Consider the following 16600-nt stretch of genomic DNA (forward strand, 5'->3'; position numbering starts at 1 on the left):
AGAAATAGATGGCCAGGACTAAAAACTCAGAATGGATTTCCCTGGACCTTTTAAGGGTGAGCTCTCTGTGGATGCCAGAGATTTGAGTCTGTAGCTCAAGAGAAGAGATCAAGGCTGGAAAGGTGTTTGGAAGTCAATGTTTAGGAGATAGTTAAACCCAAATTAGATATCACTGTACAGATTCTGAAATGGCACGCCAATATTCCTACTAGCATTTTGTCCAGCACTGCCACTGTTTATGCTTGTCTCCCAGAGTGATTATTAAAAGTTCCCCTTTCACTCTCAAAAGTGTCCCAGTTTAAACAATAAAGTATATGGCCATCCTAGATATTATCATCCTCAATTTAATAGTATTCTAGGTACACTATACTTTATGCACTGTATAATAAATAAAATTCTTGCCACTTTTTACATCAAATATGTACAAGGAGAATTCGCTGTTGAGGTGAGTAAATGATTAATCCATTTGTAATGCTAAACATCAACCGGCTTGTAGTTGAAAGCTAATTTTTTAATTTCAGTTTTTCTTAAAGTAGAGTGTACCTGTTTTACCATGTGCCCATATCATTATTTTCCTTCCATAATCAAAGTTAAAGAAAAAAGTAAAACTTTCAAATAAGGCGTCACTATATATTATATCCAGTAATTTTGCATGTTCCTCTTTGCTGCAGTCTTTTATTAAATACATATATCTAAGCGCCCTCTGGTGTTTGTCAGAAGAGGTTGTCTTAGAGCTATGACATCTGCCAGCTGTCTTTCATTACTTCAATTAATTCTCAAAGTTTCCATATCAAGAAATAATTAAATGAACACAGTAATAACAATAAATCTTTTCCCCTGAAGGATAAAGCCAAAGTCAAAAATATGCATGTTGTGTTTTTTAAGTATAACTCAATTTAAACTGGACCAAAAATCAACTTGTTAAAATTTTTTTAATGTTTTATATGTCTGTGTCCCATTTTTTAAAGGCGGGGAGGGGTGACATCGAGAATAGATTCATCTTATTTTCTGTATCATCTAATTTTAAAGTGGCCACAGATTTTTGTGTCTCTGGAAAGCATTAGAACAGGATAAGAGGGAGACTGGAATTGGGGGAAAGAACATCGTGACTCAAGATTGCAATGTCCATTCAGAGAGCCCACACTTTAGGGAAGGGGCTGATGGCCACAGTCTTGCTGCGCAGGGAGATTTGTATAGAGGAGATTTCGGATAAAATGCCCGATGAAAGGCTGCTGGGGCATGTGTCTGCTAGGATACCATGTCTGCATTCTCTTCCTTGATGAAGAGCCACTTGCTTGGGTTATGCTTGGGAAGTGTAAAAACATTCCAGGTAAAATCATGGCCTAGTCCTCCAGCTGGAACAGTGGATGAAAGGAGAGAAATTTGAAATAGCCACTCTCCTGTCCTGGGGGAGTCTACCAGCCAGAACTCTGTGTAGCAGATCACCCTGCAGTCCAGTCAGGTACTGCAGCCCTTTGTCACAGAGCTGAGCCAGAAAGACACTGGACGAGGCAAGTGGGCACTTCACCAAATGCCAGACTGAAGAACTCTCCCTCCTCTCAAATATACCCATGAGTCAGTCTTTCTGATGCCAAAAGGAAGTACACGTCCCCATGCTGTGCATACAGGCCTGTGTCCTGGCCTTGAACCATTTTTTAGATCAGCTTCTGACCTTATACACACAGAGAGAAATACACACGTACACATGCACACCCACACATCCTTTCTTCAGGAGCCACATTTGAGCTGGGATTTCATTTTGACAAATCCTACGTGGGAGCTCTGTGAAACAGAGTTGAAAGAATGAAAACGGCTTCTCAGGGAAGAACTTCATTCACTCTGAGCCAAAGCTGCTTGAGTAGTTATTTGTGCACAAGTGCCATCAACGTTGATGGGAATTTGGAAGGCAGCACTGAAAGTAGCATTTAGCACAGTGAGCATAATCCTTTAAATCTCTGTGGTAATTCAGTTGCAGCAGTGGCTGGACCACCCAGAAGCCACTGAATGCATGGAGCATTTTGAGATCTGCCTGCTTTCTCAACAAGTTTCCCTTTGAACCTTTAATCATTTCAGTCAGCACAATGACAAACTGATCAGCAGACATGGCTAATTCCCTAGTCTGGCATCTTGAGATACAATAAAAATTCAAAGGGTAAATTACATATATAAGATGGTTGGTTTGGGTTGAACTGTGATTGATGGCTTAGGAATAGCATCTATAATTCTAAAGTGGGTCATCACATCTGTCTTCATGCATGATTTCTGAGACCATGTTCTATATTCTAGAACTTTCACATGTCAGAGAAATTTATGTTTATGGAATACATTATGCCCACCCACCCCCACATGCACATACACAACCTTTCCTTCTTGCAAATTTAATCTGGTATTTATGCGGATTATTTATAGGAAAGTCAAGCCACAAGAAAGAGCCAGTTGGCTCAGAAGGAAAGCATGGATACCATTAACCACGCAACTCAGCTTGCAGAGCAAGCCCACAATGTGAGGGATAAAATCCAAGGTAAATATATTCTCTTTTGGTTTAGCTTCATATCAAGGAATCTTTCATGTTATTAACAACAATAAAAATAGTGGCTACTGTTAGTGTTTATTGTGTGCTAGGACCTGTTGTTAGAGTGTTATAGGTTTAAACTCATGTAAGATCTTCTTTCAAGTTTGTTTACCTGAGACTTCTGAGCACTCATCTCTGCTTACTATCTGTCTATTTTCAATAATAAATGCACAGGGTAGAGGGAATTCCCTGGCAGTCCAGTGGTTAGGACTCGGCGCAGCAAGGCCAAAAAAATAAATGTAGAAAATCATTCCCTTTCCAGGCATTTCACAGAAATTGAATGCCAAAATACCTTTCTGGTAGAGGAAATTACATGCTGTGTTGTCTGTAAAATGCAAGAGTTGAGTAGGAGTCACATTTTTCTCAATAATATGCTGTGAAAACACTGCCTTTAGAGTGGCAGTAAACTGTCCACTAATCCAAATCGTCCTAAACTGTCTCTATAATGCTTTCCCAAGAACCAGGCAGGCCGCATGCTCTGGTCCCCAATCCAGAAGAAAAGCCAGGAGGGGGTGTGGAAGATTTCTTTGCCCTAAAGCATAAAATTGTAGCAGACTTTACCTTTCTTCTTGAGGGTTTATTTATTTGTGTTCTAACTTCTCACAAGTGCAGGCTGCATTTTGAAGACTATCTTAATAGCACACTGAAAGCCAGCCTTCAATTTACTGACAGAAAACAGGCGATTGTATTTGTTCTAAGATAAAGAGAATTTCCTTGGGTTACAGTCTGCTAAGATACAGTATTTGTGTGTTTCCATAGTTTTTATTATCCTATATATTAAGAGCTGGATGACAACTCCAGGTGCATCTCAAGGGCGCACGACAGTAAAGGGACCCACAGTGGAAGATTCATATCTTTACACTGAGTTATAGAGAACATATTCCAGGAAAAGGGATGTATGGAGCCAAGATTAATCTTTTGCTATATTTCCTTTGGTGCCCATAATATGTAATAGAAACAAATGGTATGCATTTCAAACATCCCCTGCTCCCATCCTCACTATCTCATGCTTTTGCATCTACGAATAAAATATTCTTTTCCTATAATATTTTAGAGTTACTGTTGATTTATTCGAAAAGTAAGATTAAACCTAGATTAGCTGATCTCATCTAATTAAGAAATAAATGTCCCTCTAAGCAGCAAATAAAGCCAGCGTCTTATTAAGCCATTGAGAAAAAAATGTCACCTTTCCTGTTGTAACTCAAATTTTGATTCTAAGTTGTTTCATTTGGAAAGAATCTAAATCCTCTTATTTGACCCTTAGGGCATGGGAAAGAAGGAAAAAATACAAAAGAAATGTAAAGAGGAAACAATAATTTACCTTTTTTTTTTTTTTTTTGTGGGACGCAGGCCTCTCACTGCTGCAGCCTCTCCCGTTGCGGAGCACAGGCTCCGGACGTGCAGGCTCAGCGGCCATGGCTCACGGGCCCAGCCGCTCCGCAGCATGTGGGATCTTCCCGGACCAGGGCACGAACCCGTGTCCCCTGCATCGGCAGGCGGACTCTCAACCACTGCGCCACCAGGGAAGCCCCTTACCTTTTTAAAAATAATATATGAACAGTCTCAAAGACCAAAGGCAAAAATATTGTTCTCTGTATTTCCTTTTTCTAATCTAGACCAGATGCAGCTAAAATAAAATAAGCCATATTGTAAATATAATATCTGTATCAAAATGCCAAGAAATTCAGCATTGCACGTGCTAGATCTGAGGAAAAGTATCTATGTTTAGTTTATTTCAGGAGTTAATATTTTAGACTTTACTTGAAAAGTGAATATTTAATCCCTTCATAAGTTTCTTTTTTCTTTTTTTTTTTTTAACATATCTTGGTTTCCCTAAAACTTTCTCAGTAATATTTACAACACTGAAAACCTCTTCTCCCATTTATCTCCCTCTCTTCAGAGTTCAGGGATGCTTCACAACACCAATAGTGTGTCATTCCTTATTGCCAACCATCTCCAAACCACCTCTAAAATAACTACTGGTGACCTTCAAGCTATTATCCATATAAAATACAAGCCCTTATCCTGGTATGATTTATGTGAGACCAGTGTTGTTTACCCATCTTGTCTGGCCAACCACATAGATCATAGTAAACCAAAGACAGACAATTTCATTTATGCCAGGAAGATAAAATGCTTCCTCCTGGAGCTGCCATAGGACAAGGTGGCAATTACATAATTATCATCTGATCATATGTAGTAGGAAGAGGGAGCCAGAGGCCTGCTCAGCGCCGCCAGTATTCAGACAACTCATCTAATGCCTCTGAGCCTCAGCAGTCCCTGTTGGTTCTGAAATTCTCCGTCCTACTTACAGATGTGGGGTGAAAACGACCCAAAGTTAAAACGGCACAATCTTGACAGGCAGTCATACCACAGAAGGCAAATAGCAATTGCAAAAAAAATGTATATATTAATAAGCAAAAACTCACATCCTACTATAGCAAACCTCTATATTGTATCTAATCTGTACGACAATCTGAAAGACTTGTTTAAACAACCGTCAATATACACTCATTTTGGCTTAGAGCTTGGGTAAAATCCTTGGCTAAATTGCAATTAATATCTCCAATGCCTACTGCATGTGACAGGAGATACCTCAGAACATTTTCTCCACATTATGTGTTTTATATAAAAGTTTGGTCAAAGACCCCAGATTTGTGTGTCTTAAATATTAACAGTTTTGAATCAGAATAGAAATCAGATTCAGCTGAAATCAGGGCAGGCTTTGTATTAATTCCATTCCTATTCTGAAGACACCAAATGAAAAGCAAAGAAGAGTGATTTCCTCGGGTTTAACCTCTCCCTGGAATATATGATGAACTCTGATGCCAACACATTCACAGCATGAACATCAGCATGCTGTCTTTGCTGAGTCTCTCTTTCCATTTTAGGATCAGCCCTTCCCTTTGTCCTCACTGTCCGTGTTTTCAGTGACATCGCTGTCAAATGCCCAGTCATCTCTCCCTACTGTCTTCTCTCACCGTGTCCTTCCTTTCAGAGATCAACAACAAGATGCTCTATTATGGGGAAGATCGGGAACTTAGCCCTGAGGAAATCTCTGAGAAGCTGGTGTTGGCCCAGAAGATGCTTGAGGAGATCCGACGCCGTCAACCGTTCCTCACCCAACGGGAACTTGTGGATGAGGAGGCAGACGAAGCCTATGAACGTAGGTGTATTCGACTCCTAGAGCCCAGCATGTGTCTGCTTCCTTTGTGGGTCCAGGAGAGGACCCCCAGTCACAGGGCAACATTTGGTCAAAGCAACCAATTCCCAATATCCAGTTATTTAGAGTTTATACGTGGCCTCAGGGAGTCATTCAGGACAACTTGACTATATGACCAGGATTTTTAGATCCAGGCCCAACCTTGAGCTTTTGAGAAACAGCTGAGATTCCACAAGGAATCTACAAAATTTTACTCCTGAGGAGAAGAAATAGGAACTTAGCAGTTGGTGAAAAACAAGGGAAGGAAAGCTAAGGGGAACCAATTACCAGAACTACAATAAGAAGTCTCATTGAGAAGACAGTAAAGCTACAAGCCCAGCAACATTCATGTTCCGATGTCCATGAATGACTTTTTAATGACTTTGAGCCTTCAGTGGAAATTGAACATTTCCTTTAATGATTAATGTAAGTAACAAACCACAGTAGTATTAGTGAATCTATGACTTGGTCACTGTATCAGTTATAAATTAGTATCTCACAATCCACCCCAAACATATTCATTTAAAACAATAACCATTTATTTGCTTGTGATTTCATAGGTTGGTAATTTGGGCTGGACTCAGCCTAGATAGCTCATCTCTGCTCCATGTGACATGGTCGAGCTCACTCACATGTCTGGGGTCTTAGTTGAAATGGCTGGGCCTCTCCCTCCATGTGGGGTTTTATCCTCAAGGAAGCTAGCTGAGGCTCGTTCATATGTCAGAAGCCTTCCAGGAGGGCAAGAATGGAAAGGGCAAGGTCTCTTGAGGCCTGACCTTGGAACTCAGCAATGTCATCTTCATTCTGTTGGTCAAGACTGTCCAGATTCAAGGGTGAGGAAAAAGACTCCGCTCTTGATGGGAAGAGTTACAAAGAATTTGTGTCCATTTTAATCCACACAATCAACAAAAGAAGCTCCAGGTTTGCATATCATTTTTTAGTTGTTACTGTTATCTCACAACATTAAATTCATCAGTAATTCAAAGTTTTAGCAGTTATTGGTCTCACCTCTAAATCTTGTTAGTTAATGCATTAATAAAGAAGCACATATATTATTATATTACCAATTTTTTTAATATACTGGTCTTTTTAATTCTATGTATTTTATCTTGTGCATTTTAAAATACATAAGGGCTCTGAAGGCTTCACCAGATTGTAAAGGGGCCTATGATACAGAAAGGGTTAGGAACGCCTAGGTTAGATCATTTTCCTACAATTGTCACTATCAACTTCTGTTAAAACTTACTGTGAATATTCTAGAAGAGGAACATTCTGGACATTAAGGCCTATTGTGATAGCAAATATAAGGTCTTAGAAACAGTAAGAAATAAAGAAGAATCTCAGGCCCATTTCTGAGTCAGGATGAGGCCAGCAGTCAGGAAGGTTGGAGCTCTGATGTCACAGCCAGATGCTTTCACGCTCCTTGCCTATTTGGGGATTTAACAAGACTGTTCTGGGGAAATGGAACCAAGTACATCTCCTACTTAGCTGCCTTCCGCCTAGTGAATGCATTTTCAACCACTTTCTCAACTCAGCCATGAACTTTGTATCTTCTGCTCATGGTGATGAAAGTAAATAGAAAACCTCAATAAGACAGACTGATAGTCCCTGGAGAAAAAATAGAATTAAGGCACATAGTCAATGTGTGTAACTTTGATCAGAGAATTAAGATATATGCAAAGTTTAAGAATATATCATTGCCATTTAATCTTCTTTCCAAGATAATGATTTAGGTTTGACCTAAAGGAGCTAAGTAAAAACAGCTGCCTGGAGAGAATACAGAAAATGAATGGTTGTGAACATCATTTGCCAGTAACAGACAAAACAACTGGGGTTGTCTCTAATAGTAAGACTGTAGTATATCCAAGTTTCCTTTGTATGGTCAAATTATTAGTAATCTCGGTAACAATAAACCTAGTTTAATTACATCATTTCTACTTAAAGCATAATCTTCAGGGGAAAACTAATCAACTCCCGTTTTCGCTGACGGTGGTCCAGGGGCTCCCAAACCCTACAAAATAGTATTTAAAACTTCAGATATCAAAGATGGGGCTGTTTTTGTGAACAACAGCTTCAATCGCTATTGCTAAAGAAGACATACCCTGATGAATTTGCATCTTTCTAAGTGCGGGATGGGATGGGAGGAGAAGGGAGAAGCCCAGACTGAGTTTCTATGTACCTTTCTTCCCAGTGCTGAGCCAGGCTGAGAGTTGGCAGCGGCAGTACAACGATACTCACTCTCTGTTTCCTGTGGTCCTGGAGCAGCTGGATGACTATAATGCTAAGTTGTCAGACCTCCAGGAGTCACTTGACCTGGCCCTTGACCACATCAGGGATGCCGAAGACATGAACAGAGCCACAGCAGCCAGGCAGCGGGATCACAAGGTACAGTGGACACTCTAACTGTAAATGCATTTCGGGCATCTACAACATGAAGTTATGCCAAGAAGGGACAGTTGGTAAACAGTTTTTTTTAATATTGGTACATTTAAATCTTTATTTTTAAAATTATCTGTACATTTTTTGCCACCATAATTTGCTAATATAAGTGTGTACACCTAAACTCAAGTTGAAACCATTGTAGTTGTTGAGCTTGTGCATTGATAAGAATGCAGTTGTTCCTGGTGCTTGTGTCCACCTGTGTTGGATGTATTGCTCTTGCAACTGAGTAAACAAGGCATGATTCCCGTGCCTAACTTTTTTTATACTGAGAGCAGTAAAAATCCCAAAGCAACCCGGAACCATGTTCCTGTAAAGATGTGTATAATTTTTGGAAGGGCCTGATAAGCAGATCTCACAGCCTGGCTGGTCAGCAGCTGCAGAGATAGGGAGTCTAATTCAAGCTAAGGTCATACAATTACAAAGAGGTGAGAAAAATTCCCAGGCTTGGCCAGAGGTTGCCAAGGCAGTCACCCTCCGGGGCCAGGATTTGTGCATGCCCATACCGCCAGACTTAGAACTGGTGATGCTCACACTTCTGCGCCAAGTGATGCACACACTCATCCCCAAGAGTGGTCATCTTCTGATAGGAAGACACCTGCCTCTTTGGACATATTTATAAAGGTTAGAGCGAAAAAGCAATGTCAAAAATAGGAAGCAACTGTGAGCAAACTCATTACTTTAGCTATGTTTATTGTCAGCAAACCCAACTGAAATTAGGTTCTCTGCCCTGATTTTCAGTCATCACTATCTCTTAGTAAGTCATTGTAAAATTTCCTAAATAAAAGTGAGTTAATCTCTTGCATTCCTACACACTAATGATGAAAAATCTGAAAGAGAAATTAAGGAAATACTCCCATTTACCACTGCAACAAAAAGAATAAAATACCTAGGAATAAACCTACCTAAGGAGACAAAAGACCTATATGCAGAAAACTATAAAACACTGATGAAAGAAATTAAACACAATATAAACACATGGAGAGATATACCATGTTCTTGGATTGGAAGAATCAACATTGTGAAAATGACTATACTACCTAAAGCAATCTACAGATTCAATGCAATCCCTATCAAATTACCAATGGCGTTTTTTATGGAACTAGAACAAATCATCTTAAAATTTGTATGGAGACAAAAAAGACCCCAAATAGCCAAAGCAGTCTTGAGGGAAAAAAACGGAGCTGAAGGAATCAGACTCCCTGACTTCAGACTATACTACAAAGCTACAGTAATCAAGACAATATGGTACTGGCACAGAAACAGAAACATAGATCAATGGAACAAGATAGAAAGCCCAGAGATAAGCCCACAGCACCCATGGTCAACTAATCTATGACAAAGGAGGCAAGGATACACAATGGAGAAAAGACAGTCTCTTCAATAAGTGGTGCTGGGAAAACTGGACAACTACATGTAAAAGAATGAAATTAGAACACTCCCGAACACCATACACAAAAATAAACTCAAAATGGATTCGAGACCTAAATTTAAGACCAGACACTGTAAAACTCTTAGAGGAAAACATAGGAACAACACTCTTTGACATAAATCACAGCAAGATCTTTTTTGATCCACCTCCTACAGTAATGGAAATAAAAACAAAAATGAACAAATGGGACCTAATGAAACTTCAAAGCTTTTGCACAGCAAAGGAAACCATAAACAAGATGAAAAGACAACCCTCAGAATGGGAGAAAATATTTGCAAACGAATCAACGGACAAAGGATTAATCTCCAAAATATATAAACAGCTCATGCAGCTCAATATTAAAGAAACAAATAACCCAATCCAAAAATGGGCAGAAGACCTAAATAGACATTTCTCCAAAGAAGACATATAGATGGCCAAGAAGCACGTGAAAAGCTGCTCAACATCACTAGTTATTAGAGAAATGCAAATCAAAACTACAGTGAGGTATCACCGCACACCAATTAGAATGGGCATCATCAGAAAATCTACAAACAACAAATGCTGGAGAGGGTGTGGAGAAAAGGGAACCCTCTTGCACTGTTGGTGGGAATGTAAACTGATACAGCCACCATGGAGAACAGTATGGAGCTTCCTTAAAAAACTAAAAATAGAATTACCATATGACCCAGCAATCCCACTACTGGGCATATACCCAGAGAAAACCACAATTCAAAAAGACACATGCACCCCAGTGTTCACTGTAGCACTATCTACAATAGCCAGGTCATGGAAGCAACCTAAATGCCCATCGACAGACGAATGGATAAAGGAGATGTGGTACATATATACAGTGGAATATTACTCAGCCATAAAAAGGAACGAAATTGGGTCATTTGTTGAGACGTGGATGGATCTAGAGACTGTCATACAAAGTGAAGTAAGTCAGAAAGGGAAAAACATCGTATATTAACGCATATATGCGGAACCTAGAAAAATGGTACTGATGAACCGGTTTGCACGGCAGAAATTGAGACACAGATGTAGAGAACAAAGGTATGGACACCAAGGGGGGAAAGCCGTGGGGGGCGGTGTGATGAATTGGGCGATTGAGATTGACATGTATACAATGATGTGTATAAAATTGATGACTAATAAGAACCTGCTGTATAAAAAAAATAAATAAAATTTAAAAATTTTTAAAAAAGAAAATGAGATTCTGTCTGTTTAGGTATTCTCATAAACTCCAAAGCTTCACCTTCCCAGGACTGTTTCTATCTCTTTTTGTCAGGAAACTGTTTTATTTTTTGCATACGTGAAATGGATACTGAAGCATGCTAAATAGTGCTAATTATTGTCGTTTTCACTAATTATTAGTTTCTAAACTTTCTTTTGTTCAAATTGTCCATCTTTCTGTGGGAATATCTTCGTTTCAAAGCTAATTTTATTCATTTCTGTCTAATGCTATATCTGGTAAATGACAGAAACCCTTTAATTTGAAGCATATCATTTTCCAACTACTGCCAATGAGCTTATCAGGCAGTGCTGTTCACACATGGCTTTGAAGTTTGGTTGTTACTTCAGGGTGTTAGCTGTGTTCCATTAAGGCAACTCAGATAGAAGCGCTTCTGGAAGGGGTCATATCTCAAACTCTGTAACAGGAAAACTGCTCTGAGACAGCTAGATAATACCAATCTTTTTGACCTCCCTTCCTTACATACTTTAAAATATTGCTTTTGTGTAGAGCTGTATTAACTACCTCTCCTTGTGAAGACAAGAACAATTAACCCCAGATAGTCGCACTGTATTATGCTTGATGGATTTTGAGGGGAAATTGATTTTTTTTAATGTTCTTGCTTTAAGAGGATGATCAAATGAGATACTTTTCTGTCCCTAGACCTATGTCTTTCCCTGTAGCAAGGGATTTGGAGAAGATGGGTTTAATTCGTCTTTTCCACTAAATCAGAAAAGAGTCCAGGGAGTGAGAAAAGACATTAAGATGAACTTAGAAAGTTTTAAAATATGTCATTCAAGTATAGGCTTTTATAATTATTTCTGTGATATCCTAGATTATACCATAACAAAATTTTCAACTCTAATTTAAATTACCATTTCTAAAGTAACCAGCTCATTTTTTACTCAGATTATAAAATGGGTCTTTTACTTTTTCCATGTTAAATTTCATTCTGTGTTGCTTTCAATCTCTGAAGCTCTACAATATTTCGTCAAAATCATAAGATCCCTGACTCTAGAACCCCAGAGTCAAAGTATAAGTTAAAGCATTCATCAAAAAATATATCCACACTTGGAACAACCCAATCGAAAAATGGGCAGAAGATCGTAATAGACATTTCTCCAAAGAAGACAAACAGATGGCCAGTAGGCACATGAAAAAATGCTCAACATTACTAATTATTAGAGAAATGCAAATCAAAACTACAATGAGATACCACCTCACACTGGTCAGAATGGCCATCATTAAAAAGTCTACAAATAAAAGGGACTTCCCTGGTGGTGCAGTGGTTAAGAATCCGCCTGCCAATGCAGGGGACACAGGTTCGATCCCTGGTCCAGGAAGGTCCCACATGCCGCAAAGCAACTAAGCCCATGTGCCACAACTACTGAGCCTGCACTGTAGAGCCCAAGTGCCACAACAAGCCTGCACGCCCTAGAGCAACTACAGACCCCACGTGCCTAGAGCCCGTGCTCCGCAGCAAGGGAAACCACAGCAATGAGAAGCCCGAGCACAACAATGAAGAGTATCCCTGCTCACTGCAACTAGAGAAAGCCTGCGTGCAGCAACAAAGACCCAATGCAGCCAAAAATAAATTAAATTAATTTTTAAAAATTAAAAAAAGAAAAAGTCTACAAATAACAAATGCTGGAGAGGGTGTGCAGAAAAGGGAACCCTCCTACACTGTTGGTGGGAAAGTAAGTTGTTACAGCCACTATGGAAAACAGTATGGATTTTCCTGAGAAAACTAAAAATAGAATTACTGTGTGATTCAGCAATCCCACTTCTAGGAATATACCCAGACAAAACTATAATTCAAAAAGACACATGCACCCCTATGTTCATAGTAGCACTATTCACAAGCCAAAACATAGAAACAACCTAAATGTCGATCAACAGATGAATGGATGAAGAAGATGTGGTGCATATATACAATGGAATACTACTCAGCCATGAAAAAGAACAAAATAATGCTATTTGCAGCAACATGGATGGACCTAGAGATTATCATACTAAGTGAAGTAAGTCAGAAAGAGAAAGACAAATACCACATGATATCACTTATATGTGGAATCTAAAATATGACACAAATGAACCTATCTACAAAACAGAAACAGACACATAGACATGGAGAACAGACTTGTGGTTGCCAAGGCGGAGTGGGGGAGGGAGAGGGATGGACTGGGAGTTTGGGGTTGGTAGATGCAAACTATTACATTTAGAATGGATAAACAACAAGGTCCTAATGTATAGCACAGGGAACTATATTCAATATCTTGTGATAAACCATAATGGAAAAGAATATTAAAAAAAGAGTGTATACATGTGTATAACTGAGTCACTTTACTGTACAGCAGAGATTGGTACAACATTGTAAATCAACTATGCTTCAATAAAAAAAAACTGAAAAAAAAGAAGAAAAAAATATAACCACACTTGGGCAATTTCCCTCCTCAGAACATCTGAGCATCTAACATAAAGAGCTCAGAGTAGGAGGAAGCGAGATCACAATTTTATGTTTTGATAATAGGGCCATTTAAAATTTTTAAAAGGACATTAAGATTCTTTTGTATATACTTTATTCCTGTCCAAATGAGCTATTTGTGCCTGGCCCAAAGTTAGCACATGATAAATGCTTTTTGGAATTAATTCAGTTTTCAATTACTGCAAATACAGAGCCTGTTCAATGCTATATCCCTAGCCCCATTTCACATTTATGGAGAAAGAGGCAAGGGCCCTCTCTGGAGTGTCAACTCTCTTTGATGTGGTGGCACTGTAAGTAATAATCATAACTAAGTTCTTTGAAGCTCCTGAGGTGCTTACTTTCATTATCTCCATTTTATAAATGAGAAAGCTGAGCCTGGGCCGGGTCAAATTACCCAGAGTGGCACAGCAATTCATTGGTGGGTCTGGGATAGGAACCTGGATCTGTCGGAGTGCAGTGGCAGCAAGCTGACAGCACTCTCCCTGATGCCTTCTTTATCTAAAGCGACCTTTTCTTCCTCTCTCCCTTGCTCTTCCTCATGCAGAAACAGCATGACAGAGTGAGGGAACAGATGGCAGGGGTGAACGAGTCTCTGAGGATGTCTTCCGACTCACTGACAATGCCTCGGATGACCCTTTCAGAACTTGATGACATAATAAAGGTAAGGCACACGTGACTTGTTCAGGTTAGTATTTATAGCAGGTTAGAAAAGGAACTCAGTGTCACAGAAGAATAATCAACTCCAATTCAATTTATCAAGTTAGCTGGAATTGTAAAAATAAGATCAGTAGACTGAATTTTTCAGTTCCTTTCATTGTACAGTTGCCACTAGCCACACATGGCTACTTAAATTTAAATTACTTAAAATAAAATAAAATTAAAATTTAATTCCTCAGTCACATTAGCCACATTTCATGTGCTCAACAGCACCACATATGGCTAATGTCTGCCATTTCGTTCAGCACAGATAATCACAGAAAGTTCTGTAGAAAGTGTAAATCTAGGTACATCCTACTCACTCTTGTAAGTTGTGTGTTTAATAAAGCTGATATTCAAAATCAATAAATGTCACATTTTTTAAAGTAGAAATTTTCTGATAAATGCATCACGAAAGTACTTTTTTAAATTTAACTTTTTTTAATACAGCAGGTTCTTATTAGTCATCAATTTTATACACATCAGTGTATACATGTCAATCCCAATCGCCCAATTCAGCACACCACCATCCGCACCCACCCACCGCTTTCCCCCCTTGGTGTCCATACGTTTGTTCTCTACATCTGTGTCTCAACTTCTGCCCTGCAAACCGGTTCATCAGTACCATTTTTCTAGGTTCCACATATATGCGTTAATATACAATATTTCTTTTTCTCTTTCTGACTTAACTTCACTCTGTATGACAGTCTCTAGGTCCCTCCACATCTCAACAAATGACTCAATTTCATTCCATTTTATGGCTGAGTAATATTCCACTGTATATATGTACCACATCTCCTTTATCCATTCATCTGTCGTAGGTTGCTTCCATGACCTGGCTATTGTAAATAGTGCTGCAATGAACATTGGGGTGCATGTGTCTTTTTGAATTATGGTTTTCTCTGGGTATATGCCCAGTAGTGGGATTGCTGGGTCATATGGTAATTCTATTTTCAGTTTTTTAAGGAACCTCCATACTGTTCTCCATAGTGGCTGTATCAGTTTACATTCCCACCAACAGTGCAAGAGGGTTCCCTTTTCTCCACACCCTCTCCAGCATTTGTTGTTTGTAGATTTTCTGACGATGCCCATTCTAATTGGTGTGCGGTGATACCTCACTGTAGTTTTGATTTGCATTTCTCTAATAACTAGTGATGTTGAGCAGCTTTTCATGCACTTCTTGGCCATCTATATGTCTTCTTTGGAGAAATGTCTATTTAGGTCTTCTGCCCATTTTTGGATTGGGTTATTTGTTTCTTTAATATTGAGCTGCATGAGCTGTTTATATATTTTGGAGATTAATCCTTTGTCCGTTGATTCGTTTGCAAATATTTTCTCCCATTCTGAGGGTTGTCTTTTCATCTTGTTTATGGTTTCCTTTGCTGTGCAAAAGCTTTGAAGTTTCATTAGGTCCCATTTGTTCATTTTTGTTTTTATTTCCATTACTGTAGGAGGTGGATCAAAAAAGATCTTGCTGTGATTTATGTCAAAGAGTGTTGTTCCTATGTTTTCCTCTAAGAGTTTTACAGTGTCTGGTCTTAAATTTAGGTCTCGAATCCATTTTGAGTTTATTTTTGTGTATGGTGTTCGGGAGTGTTCTAATTTCATTCTTTTACATGTAGTTGTCCAGTTTTCCCAGCACCACTTATTGAAGAGACTGTCTTTTCTCCATTGTGTATCCTTGCCTCCTTTGTCATAGATTAGTTGACCATGGGTGCTGTGGGCTTATCTCTGGGCTTTCTATCTTGTTCCATTGATCTATGTTTCTGTTTCTGTGCCAGTACCATATTGTCTTGATTACTGTAGCTTTGTAGTATAGTCTGAAGTCAGGGAGTCTGATTCCTTCAGCTCCGTTTTTTTCCCTCAAGACTGCTTTGGCTATTTGGGGTCTTTTTTGTCTCCATACAAATTTTAAGATGATTTGTTCTAGTTCCATAAAAAACGCCATTGGTAATTTGATAGGGATTGCATTGAATCTGTAGATTGCTTTAGGTAGTATAGTCATTTTCACAATGTTGATTCTTCCAATCCAAGAACATGGTATATCTCTCCATGTGTTTATATTGTGTTTAATTTCTTTCATCAGTGTCTTATAGTTTTCTGCATATAGGTCTTTTGTCTCCCTAGGTAGGTTTATTCCTAGTTATTTTATACTTTTTGTTGCAATCATAAATGGGACTGTTTCCTTAATTTCTCTTTCAGAGTTTTCATCATTAGTGTATAGGAATGCCAGAGATTTCTGTGCATTAATTTTGTATCCTGCAACTCTACCAAATTCATTGATTAGCTCTAGTAGTTTTCTGGTGGCATTTTTAGGATTCTGTATGTATACTATCATGTCATCTGTAAACAGTGACAGTTTTCCGTCTTCTTTTCCAATCTGTATTCCTTTTATATCTTTTTCTTCTCTGATTGCCGTGGCTAGGACTTCCAAAACTATGTTGAATAATAGTGGTGAGAGTGGACATCCTTGTCTTGTTCCTGATCTTAGAGGAAATGTGTTCAGTATTTCGCCATTGCAAATGATGTTTGCTGTGGGTTTGTCATATATGGCCTTTATT

General features: G+C 38.9%; 1 protein-coding gene across 5 annotated transcripts in view; it reads left to right on the top strand.

Annotated features, from left to right (window-relative positions):
- LAMA4 (laminin subunit alpha 4) overlaps positions 1–16600 on the top strand; it is a 152159-nt gene that overhangs the window by 77380 nt on the left and 58179 nt on the right. For all 5 annotated transcript variants that reach the window (XM_067702317.1, XM_067702320.1, XM_067702319.1 and 2 more), the window contains 4 exons: positions 2410–2521; positions 5571–5738; positions 7966–8159; positions 13888–14004. In XM_067702317.1, the coding sequence (XP_067558418.1) occupies positions 2410–2521; positions 5571–5738; positions 7966–8159; positions 13888–14004 (591 nt within the window). The remainder of the gene's footprint in view (positions 1–2409; positions 2522–5570; positions 5739–7965; positions 8160–13887; positions 14005–16600) is intronic.

The sequence above is a fragment of the Pseudorca crassidens genome, chromosome 13 (assembly GCF_039906515.1).
Source record: "Pseudorca crassidens isolate mPseCra1 chromosome 13, mPseCra1.hap1, whole genome shotgun sequence".
Lineage (NCBI taxonomy): Eukaryota > Metazoa > Chordata > Mammalia > Artiodactyla > Delphinidae > Pseudorca > Pseudorca crassidens.